Genomic DNA, 19,863 nt, shown 5'->3' with positions numbered 1-19,863 from the left:
CTAAGAGTGTGGATTTCACTCCACCTATTAAGATTAGTAAAATGCACAAAGTCTCACAGATTAAATGTCTGAGTGCCTCAGATAATTATGTACCCATTTTAACAATTCAAAGTTGGTCACTTTTAACCACAGATGCTTACAGTAACATAGCAAAGACACTGAATATAGGCTCCAAGCAATTTTCTGCTTGTGAATTTTGGCAGTGGTTAGAAGCCTAGTGATGGTACCAGCTGGGAGAAAATTGTCAGCGATGGGAAGAATAGTAAAGTTTAGGGCTCTTGAAACAGGATGTGTGCAGGGCTGGGGGTGGTGGGGCATGGGTGGGGCATGGGTAGGTAGTAGAAGAGGAAGAATTTGATTGTTGAATGATTGGAGAATCAAGCAGTATGAAACTTTTAAGTTCTGATGCTGTCAGTAATGGAGAACAACTGACAACCCCATAATGTTTAATAAAATGCAGCGTCAGAGCTCTGGTTGAAGTTCACAGTCAGGACTTACTTTGTGATTTTTCTTGAAAATAAATTTGATTTGTTTCTCATACTTGGAATACCACCTGGACTTTGTAGCGCCATGCCACGAAAACAGTGATCAGCTGGTAGGAATTAGGTAAATGAATCATAAGGGTTTGTTCTGTGAATGAAAATCGTTCATGTGATTTCAGTGTAAAAAAGCTTTGATTAAAGACATGACTCATGTATAATTGATATTTCTTGTGGTCTTCTGGATGTTCTTCTAACATTGCACGCCACTGTCAGCAGTAACGTGTAGATAAGTTGCTACCAGCTGCCGCCCCATAGGAGCACAGATGAGGGTGAGGGAGCATTAGGAGAGCAGCATTGAACATTTAAGCGGCCCAGGGACTGGAAGCTTGTTTTAAAAACAACTTATTTTCATCCATCATCTGCATTTGTCTTAGGAGTCAAGTTTTTTGCTATGTGCTACTGAGTGTGGTGGAGTTTATTGTTATGTAATGGCAAGAAGAGACCCTGCTGGTAAGTCATAAAATGTACAGATGGAAACCACTCGAAGCACTGAGCTTCTTGAAGATTTGGGGGGTGATCAGGTGGGGTTGGTTGCATATTCCCTTCTTTCCTCACATTCCCCTTTGCATCAACTCTTGAAGACCCTAGCACACAGCACAACAGTCCCTATCCTGGAGGCTGGATCTCATTATAGGGAGTGGGGATGTGGGCTTTAGACCAGCCTGCCAGTTTTCATAATCCTGGGTCTGCCAGAGAGTTGGCTGGGCCACTTCAGGCAAGGTTCTTAGCCTTTCTCTACCTCAGTTTCCTCATTTGTTAGTAGGATTAAGGGAAAATGTGAATATTGAATGAGTTACTATGTAAATAATGTTTTACCCATGTAACAAACCTTCACATGTACCTCCAAACCTAAAATAAAAGTATTGTTTTGTTAAAAAAAAAAAAAAAAAAAAAAGAATGTTAAGCATAGTGACTGACATCTAGGAAGTTCTTAATAATTAAAACTATAATAATTCTCATATTTCACCCTTTGTATTATAAATTAGAGGGAGTTACATATATAATCATAACCCTAAAAATGACTTAAGAAAGTTAAATAATTCACAGTAGTTGAAGAACACACCTTTTCCATACACTGAATAAACGTGTGGCTTAGGATCCACTAGGTAATTCACAATGAAAAATATTAAATTATAACTCGTGCCAGAAATTTACTTTTTGTATTATTTAGTCCCATCGAAACCAAAAGATAAATCAGGTATTCAAGTACTTGGAAGCAGAGGATAAACACAGCTGTTACAGTGCAGTAAAACAATCATTTACAGAAATTCAAGGTACAAAAAGCTATGTCCTCAACAGCTGCCAGGGAAGGATGAAAATGTACTGTCCATACTTTCCTTGGTGGTTTTTTTTTTCATATTTTATATTTCTTTAGCACCTTGTCTTTTAAAAAATGCAAACGTAGTTCTGAAGGGCAGTGAAAAGCTTTATTATTTGGTAAATTGGGTTTTACATTCATATTAACCAAAGCCCAGAATGATGGCAGTTATAGGGGGTGAAAGATTGTTGAAATGACGGATTGAGTAGTGCGTTTCTCAGGTTATGAAGTTCAGGGAAATGTGTAATTACGTCTGAGTTTCCTGAGGTTCCTCTGTTCAGCATAATGTTCTGACATACAGCAGGGACAGCTCCAGATGTGAAACGCAAATCAGGAGGGACTGCTGTGCTGCTGATGCTGTGCTTAATCATGCAAGTCGAATGCAGTTCTTGGTATTTCAAGAAAGGGTTTAGCTGAAGTCTCATGCGTGTATTGATTTAAAATTCCTACTTGAGAGAGCTGTGTTATTTTTTTCAGCTCTAATTTTTAAAATACAGAACAGGATTTGGAGACAGATTTAGAGACTGGACATCCAGCCATACTCATTAATCACAGAAAGGAGTGTGAGTGGGGACAGGGCAGGAAGGAGGGAGAGAAGGGCACCCTTAAATAATATGAGGGTTTCTAAGCATATTAAATGGTATGTTGGAACTAGATTTACAAATGTACTATAGAAAGTTTCTTTGCTTGGAGTAGATCAAATCAACCAATTATACATGTTTACTGAATGCCTGCTGTGTTCAAAGAAGATAGCTAAAACTGGCAAGGACAGATCAAATAAAAAATAACAGTACAATCAGTTCCCAACTTTGGGACTGATATAAAATACCTTTGGAAATGTGACTGTTTACAGGAAGAAATGAAATTGTCTTGCTCACAAGTACAAGCTGACACATTCTCATAGCCTTTCTGCTGTGCACAATAAGCGTTCAGCTTATCTTTCCAAGAACAATAAAATTTCCTGTACTCCTACCTGACATAAGAATTATTTTTACATATCTCCGTATCGCTGACTCTCTTGTAAGTTAATCTCATCTCACATGAATTTTTCACCAGCTTCACTCTGATGTTGATAAAGGAGATGGTTCCATCAAATACATCTTGTCAGGCGAAGGGGCAAGTTCCATTTTCATTATTGATGAGAACACTGGGGATATTCATGCCACCAAGAGACTGGATCGTGAGGAGCAGGCCTACTACACGCTCCGAGCTCAAGCTCTGGACAGGCTCACCAACAAACCCGTGGAGCCCGAGTCGGAGTTTGTCATCAAAATTCAGGATATCAACGACAATGAACCCAAATTTTTGGATGGCCCATACACGGCAGGGGTTCCAGAAATGTCTCCTGTGGGTAAGTAAAGAACAATCTGCTTTGTAGCCTGTGGCTGATTTGGGGAGTTTTTTATTTAAAATTAAATCATCCTTAAGTACTGAATATATATATATATATATTATATTAGTATGTGTATATATATACATAATATATGTGTATATATATTAGTATGTGCAGAGCAATTGTCAATTAGGGTGAGGGAAACATTTGAGACATGTTGGTGGCCAGTATCCATTAACTTAACTTATTAATTTGTTTGTATGGAAAATTAGGAAATTGTTTTTATACAGCTATTTCAATGTTTTCAGGAAATTACTTTAATCTTACATTTTTTCAACTTGATATTTATTTATATTTTTAAATGATTACAGTGATGCCTCAGAAGTTAACAAACAGAATTCTTCCAGACACAGGCCAGTGATGATCTTTTACTTTTCTTTCCATGCTATTAAGATATTGATTCATTGTTCTAAACATCTCTCTATGGCCAGTGTATCAAGAAGGACGTTGATGGCTAGCCAGGCTAATATTTGGATTGGCTGATCTATTTAATTGTAATGAGTATGATTGAACCTACAAATGGCCATCCACATGCCACCACTGATTATTTTAAAATTTTAAGTTCAGGGATACATGTGCAGATGTGCAGGTTAGATAGGTAAACGTGTGCCATGGTGGTTTGCTGCACAGATTATCCCATCACCCAAGTATTAAGCCCAGCATCCCTAAATTACTCTTCCTGATGCTCTCCCTCCTCCCCCAACCCTTCAGCAGGCCCCAGTGTGTGTTGTTCCCTGCCATGTGTCCATGCCACCAGTAATTTAAAAAAAATTATCCAAAACCTTAAATGAATGAAAATTTATAGTGAATTTATAGCAATGGTAAGGAGATACCCATTTGGAGATATATATTTAAAAAAATGAAGGCTTTTTTGTTCAAAGGCCTTTTGTCATTGCACCATTACTAGAAAGACAGCAAGTAAAGTATTTCTAGTGTGTACTTTATTTATATCAAATAATAGAAATTATCTTTTAAATTTCATTTATTCAAGTACTTTTGGAATAGTTTACAGCCAGTATGTAATTTAAGCGTAGGCAATCTTACAAAAAAAATAAAAGTTATGAGACTGGGTGAGAGATGGGTTGATTTATATATTAATTTCCTGCTGTTTTTAATATTGAAATAGGAAGTTTATTTAAAATAATAATGGAACTTATATTTTAACACATGGGCATTTTAACCAATGTGATTTATTTTTTTTAAAGGTCATTTCATTCATCCAATCATTCAATCAACATACCTATGACCCTGAGGAGTGGGGTTGCAAAGATGTGTATAATGTGTGCTCTTAAAGGGATCCCAGTCTAGTGGCCCTAAATTTCTGTTCCTATTAGAAGAGAGAGGGGAAATTATTTGGGGCACCACCATGCTTCTAGCTGCTAGACAAATGCCAAATGACAAGGAGACAGAAGGATCAATGCTTGTGGCCAAGAAGAATTTGAACCACAGTGGCATGATCTTACTATAATTAGCACATATGTAAGCATTGCTAGCATTTCTGTGACCAAACAGGTGTGTTCACTCTTCCTCACTACCATCCACACCTTCCAAGTGCTTTCTGCTGTTCCTGCTTACCAACAAGGGCAGCAGCAACAGTAACTGTTACAAGATTTTGGAGATTTTAGAAAAAAGAAAGGGCACATCTTCCTCCCCAAATTAGTAATGTTTGGTAAATCAGGAATTTTTGAGATGTGTTTGAGCAGTTTAATTCAACTTCATACTCCTAGTTCTCATGGACATTTTGGTTGTTCTTCATTGGCTTGCCAGTGTTTTCATTTCCCACATAAAATATAGATATACAAATTGTATATAGGTATATGTGAACTTTTTGTTTTAGAAGCTAATAGTGGCCGGGCGCGGTGGCTCATGCCTGTAATCCCAGCACTTTGGGAGGCAGAGACGGGCGGATCACGAGGTCAGGGGATCAAGACCATCCTGGCTAACACAGTGAAACCCCGTCTCTACTAAAAATACAAAAAAATTAGCTGGGCGTGGTGGTGGGCACCTGTAGTCCCAGCTACTCCAGAGGCTGAGGCAGGAGAATGGTGTGAACCTGGGAAGTGGAGATTGCAGTGAGCTGAGATCTTGCCACTGCACTCCTGCCTGGGAGGCAGAGCAAGACTCCATCTCAAGAAAAAAAAAAAAAAGAAAATCTAATAGTGCACTGTCGTTTTGATTTTGATGGTACTCTGACATGGAACAGCATGACTATTATGCATACTTAATGTATGTTGTAAGTTAAATAACTTATGTTATTTAAGTGTGCATTATAGTCATTAATTTTCTTTTCTTTTCTTTTCTTTTCTTTTTTAAGTCATTTTCTTTTCTTTATTTTTTCTTTTCTTTTCTTTGTTTTTTTTTTTTTTTTTTTTTTTTTTTTTTTTTTTTTTTTTGAGAAAGAGTCTCGCTGTGTTTACAGATTGTAGTGCAGTGGCATGATCTCGACTCACTGCAACTTCCGCCTCCCGGGTTCAAGAGATTCTCTTGCCTCCTAAGTAGCTGGGACTACAGGCGTGCACCACCATGCCCAGCTAATTTTTGTATTTTTAGTAGAAATGGGGTTTCACCATGTTGGCCAGGATGATCTCGATCTCTTGACCTCGTGATCTGCCCGACTCAGTCTCCCAAAGTGCTGGGATTACAGGCGTGAGCCACTGCACCAGGCCCGTATCACAGTGTTTAAATAATTTATATTTAAGTTATTTACTTGGCTGATTCAAATGGGTTCGGAGCTTTCTTAGAAAATTATTTTCAGATGTCTTCAGGGTTTATCTGACACTGATTCAGACAATTAAGTTAACATAAAAATTGAGACATAGAACATGGAATATCTAAACTACATAACATATGTTGTATGGACTTACAGTTTATCAAACACTACAGTTAATCAAAGTGCTTAAGTCTAGCCAAGTATAATAACCATCAAATAGTATGATATAGGCCATGCAAGTTTTCAGTGTTTAATATCCAGGGATCTTTTTTTATTTGATATTAACTAATCCTAAAATTTTAAACACACTAGTAAGCCTTTAAGATATTTTATTTATTGCCAGAAGAACATAGACAGGCATGGAAAGTTTAAATTTATTTGTGAATATGTGTGTGTATTATCTGGTTTGTGTGTCTATATGTGTTAAATGAGATAATGAACTTTTCAGAAAAAAAAAAGTATTATTGTTCACAGCCAAACTTACTGAAGTTTAGTTTTATTATTTGGTTTAAAGTTGTTTTCTTTCTTTTAAAATGAAGTAGCAAAATCATACTTAGGCATATTACCAAAATAAATATTGTAAAGCTGATACATATAGAGGAAAGAGAGAACATCAATGTAATTTATTATAACATTTAAAATATTCAAAATTTAATTCTTAAAGAAGATTTTAAAATACTCATTATTTACCATCTTGGCCCCACCAGACATCCGCAGGGCACAATCATCTAAGTCCATAAAATAAAAAACTTCAGGCTGGGTGTGGTGGCTCATGCCTGGAATCCCATCACTTTGGGAGGCCGAGGCAGGTGGATCAGCTGAAGTCGGGAGTTCGAGACCAGCCTGACCAACATGGAGAAACCCCGTGTCTATTAAAAATACAAAATTAACTGGGCATGGTGACATATGCCTGTAATCCCAGCTACTCAGGAGGCTGAAGCAGCAGAATCACTTGAACCCAGGACGTGGAGGTTACGGTGAGCCGAGACTGTGCCATTGCACTCCAACCTGGGCAGAAGAGCGAAACTCCGTCTCAAAATATAAAATAAAATAAATAAAAACTTTAGGGCTTAAAGAATAGTGCTGTATACTTAACTTTCATAATTTCCACATAATTTTAAAGAAAATGGAATTGGCAATGAAATATATATAGAAAATAAAGTGGATTTATAGCAAAGTGGACATTAATGACTTGCTTAAGGCATTTTGAAAGAGATATTTACATAGAAATCAATCTAAAATATGTTAGCTTAAAACGTCATATTCAGGAAATTATTTGAAACAAACTAGGACCTTAAAGAATACATAAAGAAAGGGACCTGTTCCATATTTAAAAGACAGGATATTTACTAAATAATAGTATATAACTAAATATATAAACTAAGCAAACATGAGTCTTTCTGATATTTTAAAGATTACATTCCAAATGGAAAAAAATAACAGATCAGAAGAAATGCTTTCCATATTGAATGTGTGAATACATAGTAAATGAAGAAAGAATACAACATTTCGTATGTAACATCGTATGTTGTACATCATATGTGACAACCAAAAAACTATCAATGCAATTTTTAAAGTTGCTATGGCTTTCCTCTTTTACAAGAGGTTTGGTTTAAATTTTCATTTCCTGTTTTGTTTTTAAATCAATTGGCAGAAAAAATTTTAAAAAATCCCAAGGAGATAGGGTAGCCACCTAATATCCAGTTAGCTGCATCAAATATTCTTTGTCAGTTAATGACATTTTGGTTTCCATCTGGATCATCTTAACTATGACATTTTTGTACCTGCAATGATTCAAGTGTCCAAGATGCTGTTGTCATGCTGTTTTCTAGACAGTGATTGAGTCTTATAGAAGCTGCTGTTGATGAAAATATATTACCTGAGGCCAATGGATGAGACACCTAAAGTTTCAGTCCCATCCGATTCGGAGTATATCCCAGCCTAATGGGCATCATCGATGGTTTTTTTTTTTTTTTTTTTTTTTTTTTTTTTTTTTTTTTTTTTTTTTTTTTTTTTTTTTTTTTTTTTGCCAGAATATTTTCTCATCCCTTAAATATTTCAAGGGTTTTGTTAATATTTATCATTTCTTTGGAGCTGGTTTATTTTAAAATAATACTGTATCAGTTTTTTATGTGCCTTGAAAAGATAAATGAAAATTTCAAATATGCTTAATGTGGAATCAGTAACATTTTGTAAGTTACTTTCTTTTGTGGTATTTGGGAGTTTTTAATTCAGTGGTTTTGGGATTGGCATCTAGGGACCTCAGTGGTACAAGTGACAGCGACAGATGCTGATGATCCTACGTATGGCAACAGTGCCAGAGTGGTCTACAGTATTCTGCAAGGACAGCCATACTTCTCAGTGGAGCCAAAGACAGGTAAAAATTGAAATGTGACATTCTTGTAGAGTCATAATTTGTTTCTTACAATTAATATCATTATTTCTAAATACAGTTGACACTAATAACATACTATTTTATTCTGCTTCTCTCAATATGTCTACTTTGGTAAGCATCATATTATTGAGGATTTATCACCATTTAAAATATTTTATTTTATTCATCAGTATCTTAAAATTAAAATAATGCTATATATTCAAAATATTTCAGTTTCTATCTCCTGAATGCTTAAGGAAATTTTGATACTTTACCTCAGAGTTTTACTTGTGTTTAGTTTTGTGTTTTCATTCACATAGGAAATTATACATGGTAATCTTTACATCTCAAGCAGAAACCGCTCTGCCATGTAATATAATAGGTAGTAGTTTCAGTTTATTCTTCCAGATGTTATTTTTCTCAGGGAAATTAGTTTAAACATAACAGTTAGGGTGATGATCTGCCAAATCAAAAACTAAACTAAATATATCTATTTTCTAATTTTGGGGAGCAATTTTTACTGGGTTGAAAAGTGGTATGGATAGAATGTGTAGTTGGTTTGTTCTGTTTTGCTTTTAAACTGAAACTGTTTACATTAAGACTATAACATGGGACATTGTTATCTTGGTTATTAATTGATATTTTAATGAATTCAGTTTTTCTGGTCCTGTGTGTGTAGGGAAGGGTGGGTGGGTGTGAATATTAGTGGATGTGTGTCACTGATTTTTTTTAATCACTGTGAAAATCCACATTTTCTCTTTTGAAAAATAATTTTGCCTTTATCATGGAGTTAGAATTATTCAAATATATAAATTTATGATTATGAATATTCATCAGTACCTGTAATCCTAAATGAATATTTTAATGCCATTGATCCTGTTTTTCATATTTACGAAAAGAACAATATTCATTTATTCTCATGAACACCTTTTGGGAATGACCGTTGTAATGTGCATGAACAGAGAAGTAAATTCAATCTTAGCTCATTCATTAGAGCTTTCATAGAGATGGAATGCATATTTTATACCAGTGTAGAGATAGGGCTTGGAAACCACATGGAAAGTCTAATAAGGAAGAAACAGTCATGATTAAGCAAGTATTAAAGGAGAAATAAATGAAAGTATTTGATTTATGGTATGAATCCTGTGAATGTGGAAAGCGTGCTTCTGTTTGACTGAATGATAGATCTGAGAAATCTAAATTCAAACACCCACCTCTTCCCTTCTATGCCTACTCTTGACAACCTAAAAAGACATTGACAAGTTCCTGACAATTTGCTCACAATCATACGCTCCTGCCTTATGTAACTTGTCCAAAAATAGCGTGTATTAAGTTCAAGGATTAAATATTTTGCTGCTACTAATGATTGGCTTGTGATTTTGGCTTTGCTGCAGAATAACAGGATTTCCATGTAATACTCTGGAGATAAAGCTTTACCGGTTGATCAACTAGACAATGGTATATGTCATAGGATTACATTATTAATACTTCAAACCTGATTTTAATTTCAGAGTTGAAAGGATTGTGTGTTTCAAGAGAAGAGGAAAGTTTAGTTTAGTTTTTTTTTAATACTGTAATTGCGGTAATCACTGGAACTTCTTTTTACATGGTCATTAATACAGAGATATTCTGGGCATCTTTGTCCTCTCTGCTAATTTATAATATGTAGAGTACATTTCTTGTGAGAAAAAATAAGTTACGTGTTTTTCTGACAGAAATGGAAAGTTTTCAGACCTAAAGGGCATGGGGAATTGTAAATCAAGGTTCACTTAGTCTTGTTAGTCTTCGTTTCCTGATGTCTGTCTGATTCATTTATATGTGAGAAATAACATTATTTCCCCTTCAAATCTGAGGGATTTGGGGTCAGAAAGTAAAATTTTGACAGGAAAAATGTTGAAATTTTGCTAAATAAAAATTATGTAACCATAGGCACAAGCCATCAATGTTAGGTGCATTTCTATAAATTTCTTCTTCTCAATTTCTAAGAAAATAACATGACTAAAATCTCAGAGCACAAATTTTCATCTATAGCACTATTTACAGGCTGAATGACCAGAGGGAAACTGTGTTTTCCGCATCAATTTCTCCTTCCCCCAAGCTAGAATGTGAGTAGTTGCAAAACCCAGTGTTGACAGTTGACTTTAACAAGCAAGGTAGCATGACACTGGAAACAAGGTAAAGCACATTCCCTTCAAACTTCTCAACACCTATCTTCATAATGTCCACAAACTTACTAGGGGATTATGGAGATTACATTTATTCCATTAAACATACTTAGGATCATTCTAAGGTGTATCTATTTATTTTGTAACCTGCAAGCAAACAGATACCTTTTTTGGGTCTATGTGATATATGGGAGGACTGGCTACCTAATTCGCAACTTAAAATGAACATGCAGGTCCTTTATTCTTAAATGATTAAGGATTTGAAGACATCAGCAGCAGAGCTTTAAACTAAGTACAGGGTGAGAATGATGGTACAGCCCACCTGACCATGAAGCAAGCCGTGGAAAATGAATTGAGTGTTAAACATCATTTGTCATTTAGGACTTCTTTTTTAGACATAAGACGTATGATTACGTGGTGGCTGCATTATGTGTTGCATGCATACCTATTACATCATAATTTTATGTAAAGGATATTGCCAGAACAAGTGACCTCTTCCAACTACACCCTTCACACACTCCCGGTTCTCATTCTATGCAAGAGTGCTGTGTCTTTTGAAAGCTTGCTAAGAACATCCCCCACAGGTTGCAAAAAGAGTCCCTTCCTCAATGACTCTTCATTTTCTTCCAGCACTGGAATTCTTTGATGTTCCAGAAGTTTCCAACTTTACTACTTCACTGTTGTTGGCTTTTCTCCATCTTTTTATAGCTCTTTCATATCTACACTACAGATAGACAAGTCAAATAATACAGAGCTTAGGCACAAAATTTAGAAAGAAATAGAAACTCATTAGCAGATTTTTATCTTAAGTGTAAAACAAAATGAGCATCCAAAAACTTTTGTGATTTTGTTTTATAAATAGGTTCTTCCTCCCAAGAGTTTTCTCAGCTAATCAGTAACATAGTTTCTGCATAGCCAGGGCTGTGCATTTCTTTCATATTTGATTTACTGATAAATGTCTGTAATAAAAGTGCCATACTTGATTTTATTGCCTATTATATGAAATTCATTTATAATTTGTATTCCAGTATTTAAACGATTATCATCAAAGGATATTTTTAAAAATAGAAAGCAAGCCTGAAACATTTGTGCTCATTTCAGTTTCTAAGTTCCTTTGAAATTTAACTTTCAAGCATCATGATTTTTTTTTTTTTAATTTGAAACTGCTTTGTTCAGGATCTGTTTCTTCTTGCCTCAGTGTCTACATTTGCAAGAAAGAGTGTTGCTTGACCCCAGTCTGTATTCGTCTCTGTAATTCTACAAATAGGTAACACAAGAGTTCACAATGTATTGCACTCATGGTATTTTTAAAATATAGAGTGGTACATTTGTCTTCACAATGCAATTCAAGTCTCAAAGATGCACATACTTAAGGATGTTTATACATCCCATTCTCCATTTTATTTCTAATTTACTTTTAGTTAACTTTGTATGCTATAAGGTTTTGAGTTTTTTCTCTTTTAATTTCAATAGTTATCAATATGTTACAGAATGAGTTGAGTTTATTATAATTGGTGAATTGCTCCAACAGGAGCTGTCCAAGGGAAAGAAGGTGGCAGTTAGGACTCAGAATAAATTTACAGAAGTGATCATTGTTATCCAGTCAGAATGTGCATGGGGGAGATAGCATAACAGCTGATCACATTGAATTAAAATATTCAATTGTGTCTTCATTAGCAAGACATCATATTGGATTTTTTCCTGAATATGTACTATATTTCTAAACATCATGTAACATAGCACTCATTGATATAATGTAAAACAGAATAAGTTAATATTAGTCACAAGTATCACTGAGATATTTTAAATACTAAGAATACATGTTGACAGAAACTGATTACATAAATACATATTCAGTTCATTACCAGTTATATCTATTATTCTCATTCACTAGGGAATAATCACACAAAAATAATTATCTTTAAAGGAGTTACCAAGAGAGCTAACATGATATCCAATTAGTTCTGTTAGAACAAAAGCAAAGCAAACAGCCAAACTACATGTATTTGAAATGAGGTTTTGCTGTTGTGTGATTCTCCTGTCCATATCTCAATGGTGCTGCCTTCATTGGCTGCTCCATTTTGGTGATGGCCATACCAAATGGCTTTAGTTCATTCATGGTCCTTATGAGGTAGGAGACCAACAGGACTTATTTTCTGGTCACAATCTTGTTGACCAAAACAGGATCTGGTTCAGACAGGATAAAGTGAAGAAACTGGCAGGAACCAGCAGATGTCAACATAAGCAGTCCCTAGCTGCCCTCATTGCTCATTGGCATAAGACACTCCCACCGGTGCCATGACAGTTTATAAATACTATGGCAACAACTTGAAAGTTACCACCTGTCTCTGTTGCAATGACCTGGAAGTTACTTCCCTCTTTCCTAGAAATTTCTAAATAATCTACCCCTCAATTTGCATTGACCCACTCCTTAATTTGCATGTAATTGAAATTGGGTTTACATAAGTATAAATAACTTTGCCAAGAGACCATAGATTGCAGAGTTTGGGCACACTGACTATGAGTTAGCACTGCTCCACAAACAGCAGTACCATTTAATAAAAGTTGCTATCCAAAACCCACTGGATTACCCTTGAATTCTTTCTTGGCCAAAACCAAGAATCTCCTGGGCTAAGTCCCAATTTGGGGGCTTGACTGTTTGGTATCACTTACCTCTTGATATATGTTATTAAGTACATAAAAACCGTAAGGAAACCAATTTCTTTAATGTCTAATTGTATGGTTTTAGAATTCTTGGAATAGCTACAAACAATAAAGGCTGTAATGGAGAGAGCAGGAGTTGGAAGTGCAGATGACCCAGATCCTGGTTACTGTGAAAAGGTACTTCCTCAGTTAACAAGATCCCTGAGGAAGCCGGTTTTGCAATGTTGAGATTCCCCTTGGAATGGTAGTCTAGTCAAAGTGATATCCAAAAACGTTTATTTAGTTTTAGTGAGTACAATCCTAAAGGGTTGAGCCCTCACAGTGTGAATCTCCCCAGCCCCTGGTTATTAATCCTTGGGTTCACGTGGTTGTCTAGACTCCTGAGGGTAATTTGAAGCCTGAGTATGCAGAACCCATGTTCCATTCCTTCCCTAAAGTGCGGAAGATTTCAGAAATGGCTATCATCTGTTACATGAGGTACATATACCAAATTTTTAAAAAGATTCAATAGTAGCTGAATATGCATTAAAAAAATCATCTGAGGCTGATACGATATTGGATCATCAGATTTTTTTCCTGTACTTAAAAACAGCTTTGAACAATAGCAATATAAGTTTATGTTTCACATGCACAATGCTTTTTGTGAACATGGATTATAAATAAATGAAAAGTTCTGAGTTATGGTGTCAGATGATATAGTTATAGAAAAATTATTATTCACAAAGCCTAAAATACAAGCCAATGTCTTTTCCAAAGAGCCCATAGATAGAATTTCTTTTTTTTTTCTTTTGCTAAGCCTATGTGACTTAAAATTATTGATTATTATTAAGCATGAAAATCTCACAGAGTTAGAGGTATCCAGTTGGTCAAGACTAGACTTTACTAGTTCAGTAATATGATATTAACAGTTTTCTCTCTGTGCGTGTATTTATATATACAATTATATAATACATGACAAAACACAAATGAAATCTAATGTATGAGAATGCTTTCCCAAATTTAGACAGTTTTTACTTAAAAGTAAAAGCGAGCAAATGCCATACAAGTAGAAATCTATTATTAGTGGGTGTTCTTATTTCAAATCAGCTTTTCCCAATGATGTTATTCTTGTCAAAAATATGTTCAATAGTTGAGGCATTTGGAAATTACCTTTCCTACCTGCATTGATTTGCAAACTTTGTGATGATTTCTGCCTTGGAAAGGTGTTATTTATAGGCTCACTTATAAAGAGACAATTAGATGTGTGAAAAATAAGTGAGAAACGTTGACTACCAGACTTCTATCTTAACGATGCTATATTTCCTTTCAAAAATAATTCCGCTAAGCAAACCCATGAGAGGATGAGGCTGCAGTGTTTCCTTTACTGATTAGTTGAGGGGTTATAGACTTCTCTCCATCACAATAAATATGCACAGATGATAACACACATATTGATATTAGAAGGAAAAATGAGAGATGAATCAAATTTTTTTAAAAAACTTAAAAGTAAGTGGGACTTCTTTTCCAAAATAACTCGTTTTATTAATATTTTCATATAAATGAAATATGTGTTGGTCATGTTCAAAATAAGTAATGCTCAATTTTTTAAAAAAGGGTTACAGAAATAAAGATGATTAACAGCAAAAAAATAACAAATAAACAAACAAAAAACAGAAAAGGAAAAGGTGGAGATATGTCCCAGAACTCTCACACAAAGATTATTTATGTTTGGTGACAGTATGAGGGAAGTCAATATTTGCTTTGTTATAAATTAGAGTTAATAGAAGTATTGAAGAGCAAACATGAAAAATCCATAAAATCATTATGGCTCTAAGAAGAATATGTATTAGATATCTACCACCTGGACCTAATTTGTACATGATTTTTTTTCATTTTTATTCTGATATTTCAAAGATCAATTATAAAATATATAGACACGCATAAGGACTCATTGAAAGTGTTATGTAAAGTGAGCCTGGATTACCAAGACAATAGCATCCAACTACACTTCATGTATGAGAATAAATGAGTAATGTCAAAAAATAAATAAGCAACCTGGACTTCTCAAATAAGTGTAATTTGAATGCTTACAATACAGATCTGTTGCTGATGTATGTGTATGTTTGTGTTTGAGAGCTAATGTGCTCAGATTTAAACAAAAGTATTGTTGCTAAGGATAGTAAGAATATTATTTAACTTGAAAACTGATAATAAGTGGTTATACATTTTTATAAGCTGTTGAGATGGAAGGAAAGGACAAGTTCATTGCTGTGTACTTTTACAGGTGATTGTCCATTATTCTAGGTAAAAGGCCATTTTATTTATTTATAAATTGTTATTTTCTTAACCACTTTTCCCTGAAACCTAAAGATAATCCTCTTTATTCAGTATTGACGAAACCACATTAATAATGTTTTCTCTGTTTTGTAACATTGTGTAAAACTATCATATTCCTTTGGTGTTTAATAAACAGTAAAATTACTTAAAGTAAACAAACGAAACAACAAAAGGCAACAACTCAAGAGCGACTTACTACTTGTATCAGTATTCTTTGTTAGTATAAATGCAGTGATTCACGATGGGTTTTACTGGGATTTGAAATTTTACAGGAGTCATCAAGACTGCCCTTCCAAACATGGATAGAGAGGCTAAAGACCAGTATTTGCTTGTTATTCAGGCAAAGGATATGGTTGGTCAAAATGGAGGACTGTCAGGAACTACATCAGTCACTGTGACCCTAACGGACGTCAACGATAACCCACCTCGCTTTCCTCGAAGTAAGTTGTTTTCTTAAGTGATACAAGTGTAATAATTTTTCCTGACAGTTTCAAATATTTCTAAAGCAAATAATTATCTTACTTCATTCTTCCAAATTTACATTTCATTAGAGACATAATTTTGATTCAGCAACAATGTGGATTATAAGGGTATTGAGAAGAAATAGAAGCCATCATTTATTTGTATTACTTCTAAGTAATGCAAATTTTGACTACCATATCTTAAATATAGTAAGATTTTTCTTTCATTCACATTTTCAATACTAGACAATTACTAATTGTGTTTATGTATTAGTATTTTTTCTAAGAATTACTTTTTATATTTTGTAAATTATAAAGTTGTTGCCAATTAATCATATTCAAATACATTTTATTCATTCTGTGCACTAAAATATTGATTTATTTTTGAAAATTAAAAAAGAGTAATAAATATTTCCAGTTTTCATTTCACACTTTTAAAGCCAGTTTGTACACACTGAACATTCCATTAGTAGTTCCCCACATCTTTCTTGTGCAAACATTCAGTGTTTTAAAACCAATCTAAAGAACTGAAAACCAAATGCCCTCAATTCCACTTATTTGACCAAAGGGGCTTTTGATTTAACCAAGAAAAAAGAAAAAAAAATTCTCTAGGTAAAGGTGTGCTGTTTGAAAAGACGTTTCATCTCACTCTCTTTTTAGTTCCCTTTTTTCCCTAAGTGTATGTGTTATTTCTTTAGAATGCTCAAGAAAATAAAGAGATTGTACAGACTACAATGTCTGCACAATGTCTCTAAAATGCTTTTCCAGTAGAAATGGGAACTAAACTCCCACCAACAGAATTTAGAAGTGAATTGTATCAAAAAAGGAAGCTGTCTGAGCAAATATGTCACTGTTTTTTCCTTTCCAAGCTGCTCTTTAAAATTTTCATCTTTATCTTATATAGTTTTAATATTTAATTATTACAAGAACGATATTTTTTTTTTTTCTTTCCGGCGGAATATAAAAAAGTGACCCAAGTTTAGCATTTATTTTTTTCTTTTAATAAGCCTTCTTATTTGTGATCTTGATGGGCTTTATCAATTGGAGAAAGGAGGACTTTTAAGAATGATAAAGGAAAAATGCAGTTAGTTGCCTTATAATGAAATTGAACTGCGTTCCTTTTTGTTTAAGCCTAGATTGATACAATTATGTAGGAATTTTTGAGTTAGATATGGGTTTTCTTAGGCATTATTGATTTCCTTCAAACTTATTTAAAGTGAAAAAGCCCAAGGATTTCATTGCTTATTCATTTTTACTGGGATTTTTCTCTACCATTGAATCACTAGTTACCTTGCATTTTTGAATGTTACAAAGGACACGTTGAGGTGTGGAAAGGCGTCACTCAAAAAGTAAATAGCATATGTTATAAGCATTTTAAAAACAAACGTAACTATTTCACAAAAATCTAGAAATCGCCAAACAAATTTCAGTCTCCAATACATATGTTCCTCGATACAGACACTTTTTCCTTTCTATATTCTCTCAGAGGGAGAATCCTTTTCTTTCTCCCTTCCCAAGACAGGACAATGCAACAAAATTTAACAACCAAAGAATGGAAAAGATGAAGAGGCAGGAAAAAGTAAATGAATTAGAGAAAAATAGTGAAGGATATGTGTGCGAGGTGTTTCCTCATTGTCGAGGATGGGGCATGTATTTCTTCTGTGGTTCATGTATTTCTTCATCTGCCCCCAAACTTTTCTTTAGTTTGAGGGATGGTGATGACGAGTTATTACAAAATTTAAACAAAATTTTAAAAGTTGTGTTTTCTCTTTTACTGGCTTTTTTTTTTTTTTTTTTTTTTTTTTTTTGACTAATATTGCCTAGGCTCCTGGACCATTGTGGCCCAAATCCGTTCTACGTACGACCCACACAAATCATTCTTATCCTTTCTTATCCAGTTTTCTTACCCAGTTTTCTGAAACTCTCTTGGTAAAAGATGCTAAGAAAATTCCAACATTAAGTTATGAAAACGATTTAGGCTTGTATTTGCCCATTGGAAGCCCAATCTATTCTATTTTTATTTCTTAGTGTTTTACACATTATTGTAATTATTATATTGAATTACATTTAATAATTATATATCAATTATAATTACTTTAAATTTATTTTTATTTTTCAGTGTAGGATATTTCTCACCACCAGAAATACAAGAATTAGAGATTCTTCTCTTGCTTTTCCTCACCATCTATTTCTGCTATCACAGTGATTATTAACTAATCATTCCCATCAAATCTCTTAAGGCTATATGAAACATCTTTTGTTTTCCATTATCTTAGCATATTTTTTATCAAAAAATAAAAAGAAGTTATGCTAAGATGAGGTCAAAATAACCCAATAGTTAAGTTTTTATTGGTTGTCTTGGTATAATGTATTCATTTCTTGTTTTGAATTTCACAGGGTCTTATCAATATAACGTCCCAGAGTCATTACCTGTAGCCTCAGTTGTGGCCAGAATTAAAGCTGCCGATGCAGATATTGGAGCTAATGCTGAAATGGAGTACAGAATTGTGGATGGTGATGGATTGGGCATTTTTAAGATTTCTGTTGACAAAGAAACACAGGAAGGAATCATTACTATACAGAAGGTAATGTTTTCTTTATTTATCTCTTACCACAGATTACTGAGAAGTCCTGTCTGTTTGATGGGAGAATGCACTAGACAAAGCGAATGGCCATATGGGATCATTACTATTTTAATTTTAGTAAGATAAGCTATGCATTTATTTTTAGGTGTCAGACTCTTAGGGAACCTTGAGTTACATTTGTAATAACACCCATCAATTCTATTCTTTAAGAAACTCACAGCCGTTATCTATAGCACTATAAAAATAAAGCAAACTGGCAAGGTGCTGTTTTAAAGACCTATTTGGAGAGATGAATATGTTTCTGCCTTGACTGTTCCACTAATGAAACCCTAAAATCAACCAAAAGCCTGTGGATGCAAACAACATATGCTATTATTTTCTCCATGAATGAAAATAATATAATTTCAAGTAGAAACCAAAATGTTGAAGACTTGCTACATTAACAATTATTGCCATTTAAAATGTATAGTAATTGGGAGACTTGAATATTTCATACAAGAAGAGCATGAAAAGTTGTAAAACCTATCGTAATTTCTAGAGTGTGAAAGAGAAAGTCAGTACAGCCTAAACTAAAGATTATTTTCCATCATATATTTAAATTAGTTCTCAACACAGTTATAGGAGAAAATGGACTCTTCTCTTTTCAATATAGAGACATGACTTTTACAAATATTTAATCAAAATAACTCAAAAGCTGTTATTTCAAAATGTAGTCTTAGTTTATCAACTATTTGAAACATTAAAAATATATCAATATATTGATCCCTAAGATATGAATTTTGTTGTCAGTGTGAAAATCCAGTGCATAACTTTGTAATTAATGCTTTTCAATAATCAGCACATATCAATAAATAAAGTTATATTTTAGTTGTTATAGGAAAACATGTGTTTGATTTCAGGCCAATGAGAAATACATTTCTGCAATTATTTCCAGTGGACAGATGCTGTTTTAGCTAAGCTGGTTACAATCTGTATATAAAAGTTTTAATAACTAGAGTAGGCCAACTGTTGGTAAAATGTTTTGTTTTGTTGTCTAAAATAAAAGGAATTCAGTAAGGTACAATGCTGCTCAAAGATTTCAAAGAGTCATCTGAAATCAGTCTGTTCACATTCAAGAATTTTAATGCAAATTGAAACATTTTATTGAACAGCTACCTGTATTTTATATATTATAATGAAGGTAGCATGAATCTTTGAAAATTCTAAATTCAATATAAAATATTTGATTTAGTAAAGGAAATATAAAACTTATTTTCTAATTTTATATAATTTCTGGAAATTTTAGAAAATTGTTACAAAAGGAGACATAAAAAACCTAGGTTAAAAATTATGTCA

General features: G+C 33.9%; 1 protein-coding gene across 1 annotated transcript in view; it reads left to right on the top strand.

Annotated features, from left to right (window-relative positions):
* Window positions 1-19,863, top strand: part of CDH7 (cadherin 7) — a 136,742-nt gene that overhangs the window by 53,257 nt on the left and 63,622 nt on the right. The window contains exons 3-6 of the mRNA XM_017867089.1: window positions 2,917-3,211; window positions 8,221-8,340; window positions 15,755-15,922; window positions 18,341-18,528. Of these exons, the coding sequence (XP_017722578.1) occupies window positions 2,917-3,211; window positions 8,221-8,340; window positions 15,755-15,922; window positions 18,341-18,528 (771 nt within the window). The remainder of the gene's footprint in view (window positions 1-2,916; window positions 3,212-8,220; window positions 8,341-15,754; window positions 15,923-18,340; window positions 18,529-19,863) is intronic.

This window comes from Rhinopithecus bieti, unplaced genomic scaffold (assembly GCF_001698545.2).
Source record: "Rhinopithecus bieti isolate Rb0 unplaced genomic scaffold, ASM169854v2 scaffold_2272, whole genome shotgun sequence".
Taxonomy (NCBI): domain Eukaryota; kingdom Metazoa; phylum Chordata; class Mammalia; order Primates; family Cercopithecidae; genus Rhinopithecus; species Rhinopithecus bieti.
The sequence above is the reverse complement of the archived record's forward strand: the minus strand, read 5'-3'. Positions and strand labels throughout refer to the sequence as shown.